The sequence below is a fragment of the Aquila chrysaetos genome, chromosome 25 (genome assembly GCF_900496995.4).
Source record: "Aquila chrysaetos chrysaetos chromosome 25, bAquChr1.4, whole genome shotgun sequence".
NCBI lineage: Eukaryota > Metazoa > Chordata > Aves > Accipitriformes > Accipitridae > Aquila > Aquila chrysaetos.
In genome coordinates, this window is record NC_044028.1 from 8,589,306 (window position 1) to 8,606,659 (window position 17,354).

Below are 17,354 nucleotides of genomic sequence, written 5' to 3' on the forward strand. Positions count from 1 at the left end.
TCTGTTGACTGGAGACTTCTGAACTAAGATAAAAAGATTAATACCTTTAAAGAACAGACAGGAAAATCAAAATGCATTGAAATATTTTTATGTAAAAAAAAGAAACATTTTATATAACTTAGCATACAATAGAGGTTAGTTCTTCCTGTACTTAAACAGGAGAACCTAGCCTCATATGTTCACCTTGTTCTTCAGAAAGCAGTCTTATTCTCTCTCTCAGTTTCTCTATTTCTTCCTCTTGCTGTTTCACCTTCTGTTGTAGGTTAGAAATAACCTGAAAATGAGAGTCGGTTTACGTCATTTATCAACAGGCAAGGATAAAGCCTTATTAACCTATTTGAATTGTGTTTGCAATCCACTACAGGCACATTCTGCAGCACCACAGCTATTCTGCATATTTGATTATACAACTTAATCCACAAACAAAAAAAGTGTGGCAAGGAAAGGGAAAGTGATAAAAGATTCTGCAGGGCTGATGAAAAGCTTCAAAAGCTTTTCTGACCTATAAATACCTCAAGCTGTATATAAATCAACTGTCCAGTCTTTATAAAGTTACCTATACTTAATGACCATTTATCTCATTGCAAAGACAAGAGAAACATTAATACAGTGGCCTAAATACTGTCATCAGAGAAGAGTCTCAATCACAAAATCCTCTTAAGTTAAAACAAAAAAAAACATAATACAGGCAGGGAAACAAAGGGCATTTTCTTTTTGTATTTGTTTATCCTGTAAAGGTTGAGGTTATTGGCATAACTTACATGTTCTGCTGTATGAAATAGTTCACTTTCACGCAGCTGAGCAGCAGTTGGTCTTTCTGTAGATCTCTGACTGGTGAGGAGTTTAACATACTTGGCTTGAATAGGCCATTTTTTGTAGAAAGTATGAGGAATTTGGCCATTCCTTAAATGTGTAAGAACTTCTGTTCTTTCCATTTCTGTTCCAAACGGTTGAAAGAGTTCTAGCAGGATAACACCCATGCTGTACATGTCTGACTGGTAATAGGGTGAAGAAAAAGTTCTGGGATAACTGCTATTTTTAATTACTTACTAGATTTCTTTTTCTCATAAAAAATTCACAATGTGAAGGAGTTGCGCAACAATGAAGTTTCATGATGATATGAAAAGTATCATGACGCTACTAAAGGAACACATATTCAAATCTATATACATTCCTCAAGATTATCTTAGAAACAAATTATTTTTGCATTAGTAGCAAACTAGAAGGCAAAGTTGAAATCCACGTTTCAACAAAAACATTATGTGTAACAGTAGGAGGAATATTTATGTATTTACCAAATATTATGTATTTACCTCCTGGAAGGCTTGTTTCATCCCTATTATCTATCATCATGTCTTAATAGAAAAAAAAAAAAACAACCAAACACCAAAACCTCCCTACCTTGAAATCATAGTGGGATCCCTGCAATTGTTCTGGTGAGGCATAGAGGCAAGTCCCCACTCCTGAAGTATGCGTCAACCCTTTGAAAAGGCAATTTAGACTTACTCAGCTAGTGTTACATTGTTACTATTTCACTTAATTTAATATTTAATGGTTTTAATATCATAGAAACTTAAAACACTGAAACCCATGAAGCTTTTTTCTCTTACCATTTATCCTTTCTGTCTTAAACCACTGGTCTGCATCATCCCAAAGAAGGTCTTTGCAGGCTAATCCAAAGTCTCCTATTTTTACATGATGATCTGATCCATGTAGGAATATATTTCTGGGCTACAAAACAAGGCAGTATAAAATCTAAAACATATCTATATAAAGAATTACGACATTTCAGCTGTTTCAAAGTCTATAAAATCCAGTGTTTCACAGGTGTAAGATAATTATTTAATACTTTCATTAGTGAGAGAGAAAAAAAATAGTCGTAGCTGATACCAAATTATGCATTAGCAACACCATTTGGGCAGAAAGACCACCTATGAAGGATCTAGAAAAAAGGAAGAAAAGCAAAACAGGAAAACCAAAGATCTAGTGGAAAGATGGCAGGGGGAGTGTCAGCAGAAAATGGGAAATTTGCAGAACAGTAATGTTAACATGAACAGGCAAGAGTAGACAGCAAATTAGACCAACTGATGTAGCAGGAAGGAGGACTAAATATTATCTTTGAGCTAGACATAATGTAAAACAAAAGATACTTTTCTATATGATAAGCACAGCTGTAACATGCTACTTGGTTCTGGGAAGTTGCTATGAAAAAACCCAAAATTATAAGAGACTTGAGTAGAGACCACTGACTGGAAAACCTGAAATTTTATCCAAATATTTTGGCTTTAGGACCACTAAGGAGGAGAAATGCTAGCATTATGTATCTAGAAAAAAAAACCCACACTTGCCAGATAAAAGAAAACATAATACAAAATTACTGGTTTTACATAGTCTGTATCACAAGGTTTCTGAGCTTAGGGACATTTGGATGAGAAGTGATAGCACTATTGCTTAGCACAGGATTTTTTTCTTCTACTAAGTAGAAATTTGCTGGTTTTATAGTACTTTTAAAATGTTGCACTAAATAATGCAGTTACTTCAAAGCTATGCTAGAACCAGACATTCTGCAACATCTCAAAGAACGACACTGTTCAAGTGCCAGATTCCAAATCCTCTATTTCTGATTATGGATTTGCATTACAAAAATTACAATTCCCTTGTCTATGAGTAACATAAAGGAGCCAGTAGGCCTGCCACTGTGTTTTCCTGTGGGCAGAGGAAATAAAATTCACACCATGAAGAGCTATATGAAGTAATAATGGAAGATGACAGTAGCACTGTTGAAGCTTTACTAGCTGATCATCCTGTCAGTGAAACAGCAAGTGCTTAGAAGGAACCTTCCACCTCATAGACCTCCTCTCCCTCCAGGTAACCACTTGATCAGGATTATAATTTGTGTTTGAAAATACTTTTAGATGAAGAAATCTTACTTTTAAAAAAAATGAACAAAAGAGGGAAGGTCCCCACATAGATAACTAGTTTAAAGACATAAAAGAAAAGATAGGGATAAATAGTCAGCCTTCACAGCAAAGGGTATCATCAACGGATTCTTGTATGAATCTGTGCCGAGAACTATGCTGAACAACACCTCTGTAAATGGGTAGAAAAGGGTGAATGGTGAGATGACAAAGTTTGCTGGCAGTACTACATCATTCAGAGAAATCAAGATGAGATCTGAATGCAAAGGACTGTGGAAGGATCTTGCAGGAAGTATAATGACAAAAGGAATTCAGTGCAAATAAACATGAAAGTGTAAATGAAAGGAAGAATAATCCCAATTTTACATATGTAACAACTGTCTCTGTTGACTGTTACTTAAGCATGGTTAACAGGCAGCTCTAGAAATGCTCAATAGCAGTCCATAAACCAAACTGTACGTTACCAATTACTGGGGGGGAGAGGGAGATAAAGAAGAAAACATTGTGATACCATATGAATTAATACACGGCTATCTTCAGTACCGTGTGCAGTTCTGAGTCTCCTATCTCAAAGAGCATGTACAAGAACTGGAAAATTGTGCATAGATTGGTGACATGAATGCTGAAAATTTGGAATGGCTTCTATTCAAGGAATCACTAAATATAAAACACAAGACAAACTGTTAAGTTTAAAACAGATCTATTACATCACACATGGAACGGGAAAAGTGAGTATGAAACACTATTCAGTATTTCTTCCAATAAATGAATTAGGTGATATCAAATTAAATTATTGGTGGCAACTCAAAACTAGGGCCATTCATCCGCACCCACAGCACAGTTGAACTCTGTAGAGACATTGCTGCGGGATGGCTAATTAACACTCACATGAGTTTAAAAAAGACAAATTCTAGCAATATCCATAAATGGCTATTAAGTAAGATGCTACGTATAGTTCAAACAATCACATAAATTTTCTTCCCCCAAACGACAGTATACCTGACTTAATACAACATATGGCGGAATCACATCTATTGATAATTTTGAAAGTGAATTTTGGTTTACTCAACATGAACAGAAACCATAACCAGAAGTAGTATCTCTTGACTCAGACACACAACACTAATAATTGTTGAATATACTTCTTATGCTGCAAACAGCCCTGCAGACAAGTACTTGGGGATACTGGTGGATGAAAAACTGGATATGATCCAGCAATACGCTCCTGCAGCCCAGAAAGCCAACCGTATCCTGGGCTGCACCAAAGGAAGCACGGCCAGAAGGTCGAGGGAGATGATTCTTGCCCTATACTCCACTCTGGTGAGACCCCACCTGGAGTACTATGTTCAGCTCTGCGGTCCCCAGCAGAAGACAGACATGGACCTGTCAGAGCGGGTCCAGAAGAGTGCCATGAAAACGATCTGAGGGCTGGAACACCTCTCCTATGAAGAAAGGCTGAAAGAGCTGGGGTTGTTCAGCCTGGAAAACAGAAGGATCCAGGGAAACCTTACTGTTGCCTTTCAATATATAATGGGGGCTTATAAAAAAGACAGAGAGAGACTTTTCAACAGGGCCAGCGGTGCAAGACAAGGGAAAAGTTTTAAACTGAAAGAAGGTAGATATAGATTGGATATAAAGAAGACTTCTTTTACAGTGAGGGTGGTGAGGCACTGGAACAGACTGCCCAGAGAAGTTGCAGATGCCCCATCACTGAAGTGTTGTTCAAGGTCAGCGTGGATGGGGCTGTGAGCAACCTCATCTCGTGGAAGATGTCCCTGCCCATGGCAGGGGGGGTTGGACTAGATGATCTTTAAAGGTCCCTTCCAACCTAAACCATTCCAAGATTTTATAATCTAGAGGCCCGAGCACTGCCAGATTATGTCTGTATGTACAGATGAGACAGAACTTCTGCTTGCTTACGCTTCTCCTGTGAGCTTCATTGGCCTGAAGCTGAACTACGATGACTCATTTCTCATGCTATAAAACTAGGAAATAGAGGAACTGAGGGCATTAACACCATCTTAGGCATTCCTGCTGGGCACAGAGAAGCTGTGGTTAACAAATATAAGTTAATGACCAACCTTCTGTTAGGTCATGGCAACTCATAAAATTTGTTCTGACAGCTCAAGTTTTGGGACCTGTTACTATGTTATGCCCTACCAGTCCAGAAGTTTTAGTCTAAGTAATTTCATCTTAATAAAAAGAAATTAACTTAAAACAACATTTTACAGAAGTAACAAGAGGCTACACAGCACTTCAACTTCTCCTACTAAATTTGCCTAGTACTTACAGCTGGGACATCCATTTCAGACAAATTTCAGAGAAATCAACCAACTTCACAGGGTAATACAGAAAAGTGTCGCTGTATCTTGCAAAACGTAAGACATGAAATAAATCCTGAAATGAGTAATTACAAATATGATGGTCTTCTGTGTTTAGGCCAACAGTCTGATGATGCCTTTCTACCTATATGCATCCTTTTTGAGTATTATCTTAATTTAAAGGACACCAACAAGTCTTGCTGGACACCTCTTCACAGAGCTGCAGGGTCACCAAACACAGAAGTAACAGCAACTTCAACTGTCTCTGGAGCAAACACGAACTTTGTCAGTCCACCTTGTGGAAGAACTGCCCTTCATGTTGCAATGTGCACAGCATCATCTAAAGTGAGCAGAATTTTAGGTTCTCCAATCAACACAGGTTGCATCCGTTTACTATTAAGTAATGGAGCCAACATAAATACCCAAGATCAAGAAGGACAAATGGCTATTCATGAGGCCTGCTCAGGTGGCATAAAGGAAATAGTTGATCTTCTGTTAAGAGTATAAAGCAGACACGAACAGTTTAACAAGAGATGGGCAAACCTCACTCTTTTCATTTCTTCAACGCAGATCAAATTTAAAAGATAGAGCACTGCTGAACACTTTGCTAAGCTTCTCATATCCACTGAAGTAAAGAGATAATCAAGGACATCCACCCACCAGACTTCCGTTCTCAGAATTTCAAATGCTTTAAGATGCTTTCTTATAACATTATCACAGAAATTACTGTCTCTGTGAGAGATCCACAAAATCACTGTTAGAAGAATATACAGCGAAAACAACGAGCACTGGCTCGAAAACAGGATCCCAGTAACTGTATGGAATTCTTTATACAACTACCAGGACTTTGGGCAATAAGGCCATGAGGATGCTAAACAAGAAAGCAAACTGAAAAACTGTTGATCCTGAAACAGTTGGCAGAAAAATTAAAATTAATCCAGAACAAAGACTGTGTCTTTTCAAGTAGTTCCAAGTTTCCACATGTGGAGTTTTAATAATCAAGATGATTTTTACACTAATTTCCTCATATAGCTACCATATCAGATGCAGAGAACCTCTGTAGGAAGCAGAGCAGGAAAACACACATTCAGTTCCTTGCTATTCGAGTCTGTCAGTTTAAGGGCAGGGGGGAAGCAAGATATATTTACCTGTGCTTCGCATTTAAGCCAGCCAGTAAGTCAAAACTATTCTTATGATTAGATTTCAAAAAAACCTTCACAGGAACATATAAAGGGCATCCTATTCTAATCATTCAAAGTGTTTTTTAAGCCTACTCTTTGTTACTCTTAATAGAAATGAAACCAAAACTTTTCATTCAGTCACTAATGTCACCTACAATTTCAGTCCCTTAGAGGAGACAGCAACGATTTTGAAAGACAGCAATTATTTGCAACTGCTTTTTAAAAAGCAAGTAACTATAACTTGAACATATTTTCAAAAGCGAACTGATATGCTGTTAGCAAATTGAGGAGTAGTCAAGAGGCTTTGCTTATTTTTATAATTACCTGAAAGAATTTTTTTTTAGGTAATTAGGTAATTTAGGTCCTACCCTGGTTAAGGAGAGACCGAGACAAAACAAAACCAATCGGACCATCCTTGCTCAGGACAAGAAAATGGCTTCACAAAGGAGAAAACATTTCCACAGCTTAATTATCATTCACTTGTAAGTCAATGTGATTGAGTACTATGCTTATAGTAAAGTAAGTACGGTACTGGTATAGAGAAGACAATGTGTTTTTTCAGATGTAACATAGCTAAATTCTTAAGACCCCAGGTCATCTCAAATTTAACTATGAAGTTGCTTTCATCCTCCCATAATGTGTTTTCTTGAACCTCAAGTAATAATTCATTGAACTTACTTTAATGTCTCGATGCATCACTCCCATGCTGTGGATATAGCATACTCCTTCCAGTAACTCTTGAAAAATTTTCATTGTCCAGCGGACATCGACAAGATGGTATGGACCTTAAAACAATTTAAAATCTAAGTTATTTCAGCTAATTGTACTGAGTTATTTAAGTTTATGGTGGTATGTCTTGTTGAATTCTGTTTATTTATGATGTGGAGGAAATTTTTAACAGCATAGTTTAAAAATGGAATTTCCCGTGCTTCTCCTGAGACAGTATTTTTGAAACAGCAAAAAGTCACTAACCTCAAAACTCCAAAAAGGAAAGAAACTTACTGGAAGTTTCCTCTGTTCTCTCATTGCATCTTTTATTACGGTCAACAATCCAGTCCCACAAGGATATTTCACACAGTTGCATTTGTATATGAAGCATCAAACGATACTCCACCTAACAGAAAAATAATGATCCATGATTTTGCCACTGTAATATGAATAGTATTTCCTTAGTTACTTTCTTTAACGCTAATAACAACAAAATTCGTTCATTAAACTAAAAAAACCAGTTAGATGCCAAAATGACATCAAATACAATATTACTGATCTACTGCATTCGAGAAGCAGATGCAACGATGGTGTCTAGTTTTGGCTTTTTTTTTTTTTTTTGCTTGTTCCTCAAATTTTAATAATTGTATAATAAAAGCTAACAAAACAGCCAGCTACATACTTTAATATTCAAATTAGAGTTTAAAGTCTTGTAGACATACTGAACAGAGGTTCATTCTGGCTTAAGAAAAGAGTAATTAATAAAAAATAGCAAAAAATGTCAATCTCTTTATATGGAATTTTATTATTTATTAATATATGTAACTTCATACTCAGTTTCTGATAATGTACCAGTTCATTTGATAACTGGACAACTCAAGCAAACACCTTTAAAACCTTGGATTTCTTGCAAGAGGGAACTCCAAATGATAGCAAAAGCTTGAAGCATTCCAGAGCTGGCTGTGTTATACAAAACATTTCAGTGGTATGAATGCCAACGAAGTTTTAGAAACATAGGCAGAGTGGTGATTCCCTGCCCAAATCTGCCTCTCTCTTTTTCACATGTAATCCTACACTGTATAGGCACCACTTCACATATCTAGACACTTTCATCAATAATATCCGAATTAGCCACCATTACTGAATGCTGATTTCAAGTTTGATTTTTTTTTTTTTTTTTTTTAATGCAGGAGTAGTACTTTTTATTCATGTAGGTACTTTGAAAGGACCCAAGGTGACTAATTCATGGAAACTTTCTTGTATGCTGAGTTTTGCCAGCTCCTCCGGTCAGCTTCCTTGTAATGGTGCTACACACTTAAGTAAAAATTGTCTGTATTTTTGGCTGTAATTGCAGTAATTGCATTTTTTAAAAATTTATCATTATAAATCTTTCCTCCGTCTACCAAACTCTACTTTACAAACATCATTAAATTAGACAGCAGTTTATATCTAAAGAGAACTGTATTTACCTCAAAGTCTCCACAGAGCGCCACATCATTCTTGGAGCATTCTTCAGTGCAGGACTTACTTTCAGTGCTAGCATCTTGATCCAGACGACAATGAGGTCCCCGTGCAGGATGATTTTTCACATCAGTTGATCTACTGCTAACACTGCTTACAGAGTCTTCTTGTAATTCCATGGGTAACTCACATTTATCTGGTTTCATAAACTCTTTACTATTGCTGTTTGTAAAATCATTCCTTACGCACATATTCTGTACTGATTCACTACCCAGATTTCTAAGACTGGTACTGTCACAGGACTTCTTTTCTTGTGAAGTAAGGTCAGCAAAGATAATTGAACTACCACTTTCCACACTTTGTATGTGACAGTCATCACTGAAAATAATAAAGTAAGGAAGATAAATCAAAATATGTACACAGTTTTATACCATCTATTTGTGATACACCATTCTGAAAAGTTTTTTTCAATTGCAAACTGCATTCCAGAGTAAGAGTTCAGCTGCTTCCCCATATAAAACTTCAGGATTACATAACTGGCAGTGTAGGGTCCAGCCTTTTTAATACCCTCCTCCAGCAGGGATTCCTCATAGCTGACCCAGACAGCTCATAGATACATACTGTCCTAGGTCACAGCATTCACTGGACAGAAGTATGATGCATCTTCATTCCTTTAAACTTAGGAAGTTACACCGTATTTCTCATAGGACTCCATCTCCTTACTGAAAGGGCTAATCAACACTTCTGAGAAACAGAAGGCCCCATCGCTCTAATAAGACTCCACAGTACTAATCAGTGTTGCTGACTGGCACAGAACTTTTGAAGTAAACTTGAAGCCCAGTACTATGTTGAGGCACTCAGAAACTGAGAGATCCAAAGAAGGTAGAAGTACCCAGTAATATTATTCAGCTTATGCAACAAGAAGAGAAACAATGACAAGGATAATTAAGACTTGCTTTAGTTTTCATTTGGAAGCAAAAAGCACTTGTGCAATATATGCTGAATTTGGTACTCTCTTAACATTACTTTAAAAAAAAAAAGCCTTATGTTAAAGCCAAATAAATGTTATCATTGAGATTTATAGTACTTACTTGCTACTCTCTTGCTCCAAAGATAATGGCTGCAACTCCATTATTGTTTTATCTATTGGACAAAAAGATTAATATGGTATTTTACAAAACAAAGCATGCATGTATTTACTATAAATTAACATTTAGGCTACAGCATCTTACTGAATCTACCTGTAGATATCTTTGTCTCTATTTCTGCTGCTGCAAAAGGTGCTTGTTAGTCTACTAAGAGGAAACCCTAATATGTTTTTCATTTTTCCTTAAATGAGAATAAATATTGTACGAGGTCACTGAAAGGGTTGCACTGGACTCTCTTAGATATTCACCTAGAAGTCAGCCTGTCCAAAATAAGGCCTTAAAATGTATATGATAATACACAGTTAAAGAAGCAACTCCACAAGCCACCATCCTTTGCATCACACTGCTGCTGTTTTGAAGGCACTTGATATTTTGGAAATAATTTTCATTAAAATTGTATATTTATGTGAAAAAGCAGTTTGTTTTAGCACACAGAGGCAAATACGAAACACCAATCTTGTAAGCCAAGGAAAACCGTGAAGTACCACAGGACCTACCTATAGCTCTAGTTATGTACTTACATTATCACCATTAAATACTTGTAAAGTACTCCTAGCACTAAAAAGTTGCATCCTTCGAGATTCTCAGTATCATCAGTTAAAGTCTTGTCTGTTTTACTATACTGTCAACTTCCTATGCATTTTCTTTTGTGCTTACAGCTGACTGGGCATCAAGTTACTGACTTGGAAAGCAATAAAGTCATATAGAGCATAAACAAACCTCCCACTAAGAGAGGATCAAAAGATTTAACTGCTAAAGGCATTCCAGAAAAGGACAAGAAAGAAAGGGACGAACGGATTAGGGTTACAAAGGGACCAAAGGACAAAGTGTGTGAAGAGCCAAGAACAGAGAAATTGAAGAGGAAAAAAAAAAAGGGGGCAGGGAAGAAGGTTTAAAATGAACATAAAAGGAGATAAACTCTCAACAGATACAGACAGTAGCTGACACACCAAAAACCCCAAATTGCTCTCTCACTGCAGAACTATGAAATGCAACTCATCAAATTTAAAAACTCCTGTGGAAAGCAAAAGAAGAGGGATTTTTTTTTTTTGCCATTAAAGTATTTATTTCCAGGTTCTTTCAGTTCTTCTAAACTCTTTTCCAGATAGACAGAGAAGCATAGTGGGAAGCTTATTCTACTTTTGCTACAACTCTGAGATTTCAAAACATGGTAGCAAATTTGTGGGTTTTTTTTTCTCCATCACTTTTCCCCCAATATCTGAAGTGGCTTACTCCTCAGTATTCGTTCATCTCCTTGTCAAGTCACTACTTTTTGCATTAGAAGCTTTTCATTGCATTCCACTGAACTTCACACAACTTTAAAATCCTCCTCATATATTACCAGAAGCAAAGCTAATACTTCCAGTGTTCCAAATTCATTATTACGTAACAGATAAGTTATTAGGCAAAAGACTGAAGTGCCCAGAGAGACATAAAGACCTGATGGTCCCCTGCAGTTTGCTTTTATTTTTGGCTGTAAAAAGTAGTTGTTTTATCAGAGAAGTAATACTCTGCTGCAAATAACAGTACAGAGGTTATAAACAGGATGCGAGCAAGAATTACACAATATGCTGTACTTTCCTTTTGGGCATACTGTTTGAACTTGTTCCATCCAAGCAGTGTGATAGCCTACAATGTTAGGATGCTGCAGCCCAGCCAGCACTTTAACTTCTCGTAGCACCTAAAAAGACCAAAAAGAAACAGCATGACTGTCCTTTATTCCGAGTGCTTAGTAAATCCAACAGATAACAAAAAAACCCCAACTGTCTGACAGAGAAAGAACGGATAAAATTATTACAGTAATGGAGAAAATTCAGAAGCTTTAAAACAAATCATGATTTTCACAGTTGCAGAGATGATCAAATTCAAGTTAATAATATGCTTCTTTTAACGGACTTAAATACCTCTAATTTACTTTTTTCTACGAGGCATTGATAGGGTCAAATCTTTAGAAACTCAGAATGCATAAAAAAATCTTATTAAAGTTTTTGATGTTTTTGGAAATATTAACTATATTACTAAATTAAATAAGAATCAGCTAGAGCAGACAGGGAGTTGAAACACGAGATGAAACAGAGGAAAGAGAATACCTTCATGCAATCTCTTCTTGTAGCCTTCTTAATGTTAATTTTTTTAATAGCATAGAACTGACCATCTAACTTGTTTCTGACCTGAAAACAATTGCAATAGGACAAAATTAGATGTTAATGTGTTTAGATTAATGAATTATTAAATCCTTTAGAGCCAACTATTTTCTAAAAATTAATTTCTGCACTCCATTCAGATAACCTCTCACCCGTATCAGAGAATGAAACTGGGATTAGGCCCCAGCTGCCTAAAATAAGGATACTATTTTTGCCTTCCTTCAGGACTGCAAGCATCTAATCCAATCCTTGTGAAATACATAGCTTTACAGCTATCTTTCCATCAACTAAAAAAAAAAAAAAAATGCTGATAGGTCCTGATAACAGCTTAAACAGGTTCTCAATAAATCTGTGAGACCACAACTGTCACTTACATATGGCACATACCACATGGTGGGGAACCTTAGGCCAGCCATACGCTATAAGTATTTAATACAATTCAACATTGGGTTGGACAGTTCACATTCATATTAAGGCTGCTTTTTTTCAAGCAGCCACAACTGGAACATTGGGGCACGCAGACTGATCAGTTCCTGTGGCTGTTTTAAGTGAATATATCACAACACTTCACATGAGAAATAAAGAGTTTTCATTCACTTTGAAAGGGTCAAAATACACAAAGTAAAACATCTGATATAGCCTGCTTCTGACAAACAGAAATGAGCATCTTTTGAAATGAAATGCCAACATCCTTCACACGTACAGGTTTGCACTTGTCCTACTGGAAAATGAGTACTTTCAGTTTTCTCTTAGAAAACTAAACAAAACAGCCAAAACAGTAACTCCAAATTTAAAAGAAAAACTAGATATAAACTGATCAGTTATAAATGGAAGGTAAAGAATACCTTGTATACTTTACCATATCCTCCTTTTCCTAGCCTTGCAACCTCATCAAATTCATTCAAGTATCGTGAAGTCTGTGCTTCAAAGAGAACTTCTTTTCCCCTATTCAAAAAAGTTAGGCTGCATTAAACTAAATTACAATTTATAAGTAAGGTATTATATAGGGTACAGGTGTACATAATCTAGAAATAGTATTTACATTATGAGAAGAAAAAGAAAATGCTTTGACATTACCATAACGAATACCAAACACCAGCAGACTGCAACAGCGTGCACATGTGCTACAAATCCACACTCTGTGTTAACAGAGGTATCAAGATGATTTCTTTAAGTTTATGCCTGATAAATCTTGTTTTCCTGAATGGTGGCACTAACTGTGAGAGTTATGCTGAAGAAGAAATTTTCACTGGATTGTTTTGAGAGTTTGAAGAAATTTTCACTTTTTTTTTTTCCTACGTTTCAGAGCCAAAATATGAAACGCAGTACTAATTAAATTCAGAGCAGAGCACAGAACTTTAGGGAAGGAGTTAAGTTTAATATTTCTAAATGGTTTGAATACATACCCAATTGCATGAGAATCTCCATTATCAAGTTCCTACGAAACAACAAAATCCAACATAAAAACAAGCCATACAGAATAAGAGGTCTACCACGCCAAACAGACAGCTTAATCAAAACAGAAACTACAACTATGTTCTTAGAAAAAAAAAAATGAGATCACTGAAAGCCATTCACATTCTACAGAGAGCTTCACCAAATTAAAGTATTATTATCCCACCAGTAATCTGCTAACATCTCCCTGCTGGAGAGATTACTGCCCTTTTAGAGTTCTGCTGGCAAACAGGGTAAAATGAGGGCTCTAAAATGTGCTTAAGACAAAATTAACTAGCTTAGTTCTAGCAGCAAGATAAGCAAACTGGTCTGATTCAGCCTGAAGCACATTACGCAGTATACAAATTATGCCCTCCACTAACACAAATACGAGGGTGTTAACATCATCAACTGGAACAGTTAAAAGTTGAAAATGGACGTATGGCCATTGTCGAAAAAAGCTGTAGCAATAGTTAAAACACCTTTTCTGTGTTTATATAAAGATTGGGTTTTTTTAATTTTAGAAAAATTATTTAATAAGGAACAAAATATTGCTGGCTTTAAAAGCTTTGGTTTGCACCTATAGAACCAGAACATGCCAGCCCAAACAGCTAAGGTAGAACGGGAGTACCATTTTGTATAATTATTAAAAAGACCCAATCCAATGTTAAAAGAACCCCCAAACCAAAGCTGCTTTGGATGCAATGATGTGTTAATTCCTTAATGCAGAGGATGCCAAAGAAATTTAACAAAGCTTACCCCATTAAGTATTTGTCGATTAGCTGCTTTCATTAGTTCGGTGATGGCTCTATTATGCTGCAGTCTTACAGTACTAAATTCATCACAGAACGCGAAAGGGGAGAGCAACCCTGTTCTTGTAAAAGCCTGACGAAGTACTGTACAAAGGAACAGAGAAAGGTCACATTAAATAAAGCCTGCCAATAAGGCCACGTAAACAGTTGTTTTTTAAATGAGAAACCTTATTCGAAAGATAGCACATCTGAAAAACTGAACAGTCACTCCTACTCCAATGCTGCTTCCCATACTCTTAGCAATAAAAACTAATTAAATCCAAACTAGAGCTGCTCTGTGGGAATCCCTTTGCATAATACAGTTATTTGCCATGCCCTTTATGGTCACAAATGCATCTTCTCTTCTTCTTTATCTCAGCAGATGAATTATACAAACCTCCACCCATTCCCTTACTTGTTACCCTTGGACTAATTTTGATCAGTGAAAATAAAAACTCAAAGCCTGCTCGCAATTACGAGGACATGTTTATAATAAAAAGTGGTAATGTCAAGATTTTCTAATTCACATACAAACTCACACATTCGCACACATGCTCATAGTAAAGAATGAAGTCGCTCCCTTCCACCCCCTGCCAAGCACCACATCTTTCTCAGTTGGAGTAAAACAACGTGGCAGATAAAAACCTAACAAATACTGGAGATGGTACAAATGCAAAGATGCTACAAAAATGTACTTCAAAGTTTTAGGCATTCCAAGGTCTTAAAACAAACTTGATCATAAGTTTGGGGGCGGGGGGTGGGTTGGTTTGGTTTTGTTTGTTCGTTTGTTTTCTAAGATGTTTCCTTGGTACCAGTATTTCAAAAATCAGCCTATTACTTTATCTTTTAAAGGAGATAAAATATATTGAAGGTGAACCTGTAAGAAATCAGGAATTTTGCTACACAAGCCTTAGGGATGCAGTTACACACACCAGAAAAATGGGAAAAACCCACCCTTGCCAACATGAATATACCAGCCAAAACCCACAAGACAGATACGATTACTGCAATATGTATTTCGTTCATCAGGCTTATTCCACTTGGGAAACTGGTTTAAACTATACCAATGGAGGTACGCCATTTTCCATAGAAGTACACTGAGAAGCCAAGCAGCTACATACTTTGGAAGATGCCCAGGCTGATCCCCCCCACCTCCTCCCTCTCAAACGGAGGAAATTTAGTTGGGTTTTTTTTTCTTCCCCTGATATTTTTGGTTTTGATATAGATAATAGTAAGACCCAGGGCCAAACATCTACATCAGACTTCAAGAATGAAAAAATGACAGTTGTCTGCACTGTCATTACTGGATGCTATAAATGGCTTCAATTTTAAGTACAAGCAATCTATTAGATTTTATTTTCTACAATCACGTATAGTAAGGAGAAAAACCTTGGAGATTGTTTCTCAAACGCATTAAGTATGTACCTAAATGAACACAATACCTAAGATAAGTCACATACCCAAAAGACAGATTTTCACTTCACACCTAAAGATGTGAGCTCCCTGAATGATATCAGCAGACTTTAAGGGAAAATAAAGGACTTAAAAAGGTATTTACTCTGATTTTCACAGACTACAATTTTGAAAGACTGAGCGAAGACTAAGCTACAGCTATTTCTTGATAAATATTTTTATTAGATTCCCCTTCTACCTGTGTTTTTAGATCAGAATTAACAGCTAGGTAATTCACCCCGCTACCCTTCTCATGATGCAACTCGCACGATTTAGCTGGAACAGAACTGTCTGATCCTTGCATCTACAACAATGTTCTGTTACTGTTTTTAAAAATAAGACAGGTCCTCATTCCCAATTAAGTTGATTCAGGGTACTCATCCCCTTCTCAGAATTGTTCGTCCTAACGGGATGAGAGCTACAGCTTTGTGTTGATATTACACTGTGATTCTGCAGAGAAGAATCTGGTATGTATTGCAGTAAGGCAGTTTAAGAGAGAGGAAAGAACTACTCTTACTAACTTCGGAACAAACACCTCGAATGAACAGGGTTGTGTGTGTACATGTGGCAGAGATGCTCCAGCAGCGACACAAGCAGCAGCTGGTTTTGGATGGTCGAAGTGAAATTCACAAACTTTTGCGACCCGTTTGCAACTCGCAGCTCCGCCGGCACATCCGATTCTGGAAAAGGACAGTCAGACGAATGAATTTAGGTCTCAGTATGTACATATATATATTTACACACACACACACACACACACGTCCGTTTACCAAAACATCAAAACAACATACCAACTCCCACGGCTTCAACACAACCCGGGCTCACAAAAAGGCACCACACGAGCTGCCACTGAGCGAGACGCTTAAGACACTCGTTAGGGACCTAATTAATCTTTTCAGGTGCATCCGGGAAGAAGCTAACCGGAGAGGACGAGGCTCTCCCCGAGGGAGGGGGAGCTCCCGCAGCGGCCGCAGGGCAGGGCAGCGCGCTGCCAAGGGCCTGCCCGCTCTTGCATCACCCCCCGCGGCTGCCGCTTCCCGGCGGCGATGGGGAAGGGAGGGAAAGGGGAAGGCGGCGGTTCTGCCCTCCTTCCCACCCTGCCAACCGCCGGGGAGGGTGGCTGGGGGCCCCGCCGTCACCCGCGGGAAGGGGAAGGGGGGGGGGGTGTCCCCTCCTTGCTCCCCCACACCTCCCGCCGAGGACAGGGCAGCCCCCGCGGGCCCCGCTTACCGTCAAAGCGCGGCTCCGGGCTCTCCTCAGGAAACTCGATGGCGGGCGACGGCGCGCTGGGAGCCGCGGCCCTCGGCGGGAACCCCCTCCGCCACATGCCGGGCGCTGAGGTGCCGGCCTTCGCTCCGGCCGGCGGGGCCCGCCCGCCTCCCTGTGGGCGGCCCCGGGGGCCGGGCTCGCGTTTATGGCCGCTCTTCGAGCGCGGAGCAATAAAACATTAACTGGCGGGATAAATCGCTGAGGGGTGAATACGGCCCGGCAGGCAGAGCCGGGCGGGAAGGCTACGGCCGAGGAGGGGGCTCGCACCGCGGCCTCGCGATGAGGAGCCGAGGCGTCCCCTCACGCAGCGGGGCCGGCGGGGACCCCTTAACTCCGCGCGGGGCCGTGGCTCCCCGCATCGCCCGCGCCGCGCCCGGCGGGGCTCCCGGGCCCGCGCCGCCCCCTTCGCCCCGCGGGAGCCCCCTCGTCGCGGCGACCTCGGCCCCCTCGCCCTGACCGGGATGGGGTGGGGGGTGGTCGCCGAGCCCCCTCTAGCGGCTCCCGGCAGCGGCACAGGGGCGGTGCTG

General features: G+C 38.9%; 1 protein-coding gene across 2 annotated transcripts; it reads right to left on the reverse strand.

Moving 5' to 3' along the window:
• Window positions 1-72: 72 nt before the first annotated feature.
• On the reverse strand, window positions 73-17,207 carry EIF2AK1 (eukaryotic translation initiation factor 2 alpha kinase 1). 2 transcript variants are annotated; one of them, XR_003921521.2, is made up of 15 exons: window positions 16,789-17,207; window positions 16,080-16,238; window positions 14,075-14,211; window positions 13,288-13,319; window positions 12,727-12,826; window positions 11,828-11,908; window positions 11,319-11,418; window positions 9,681-9,732; window positions 8,598-8,967; window positions 7,423-7,534; window positions 7,099-7,205; window positions 1,611-1,731; window positions 1,402-1,481; window positions 762-991; window positions 73-274 (listed from the first exon to the last, which is right to left on the reverse strand). XR_003921521.2 is itself a non-coding variant. In XM_030001902.2 (15 exons), the coding sequence occupies exons 1-15, from the start codon at window positions 16,883-16,885 to the stop codon at window positions 152-154; spliced, it is 1,905 nt and encodes a 634-aa protein (XP_029857762.1). In that variant the 5' UTR covers window positions 16,886-17,202; the 3' UTR covers window positions 73-151. The 2 variants fall into 2 exon arrangements, 1 of the variants encoding a protein (XP_029857762.1); XM_030001902.2 differs by having other exon boundaries at window positions 762-995; window positions 16,789-17,202.
• Window positions 17,208-17,354: the final 147 nt, after the last annotated feature.

What these genes read in the sequence shown, in the direction of transcription:
- EIF2AK1 (XM_030001902.2), bottom strand. Translation starts at nt 16,885, where the DNA reads ATGTGGCGGAGGGGGTTCCCGCCGAGGGCCGCGGCTCCCAGCGCGCCG. An exon ending in CCCGGAGCCGCGCTTTGACG is followed by an intron (nt 16,239 to 16,788) that starts GTAAGCGGGGCC and finishes GTCCTTTTCCAG; the next exon opens with AATCGGATGTGCCGGCGGAG. An exon ending in CGCTCTGTGGAGACTTTGAG is followed by an intron (nt 7,535 to 8,597) that starts GTAAATACAGTT and finishes TTTTTCTGTTAG; the next exon opens with GTGGAGTATCGTTTGATGCT.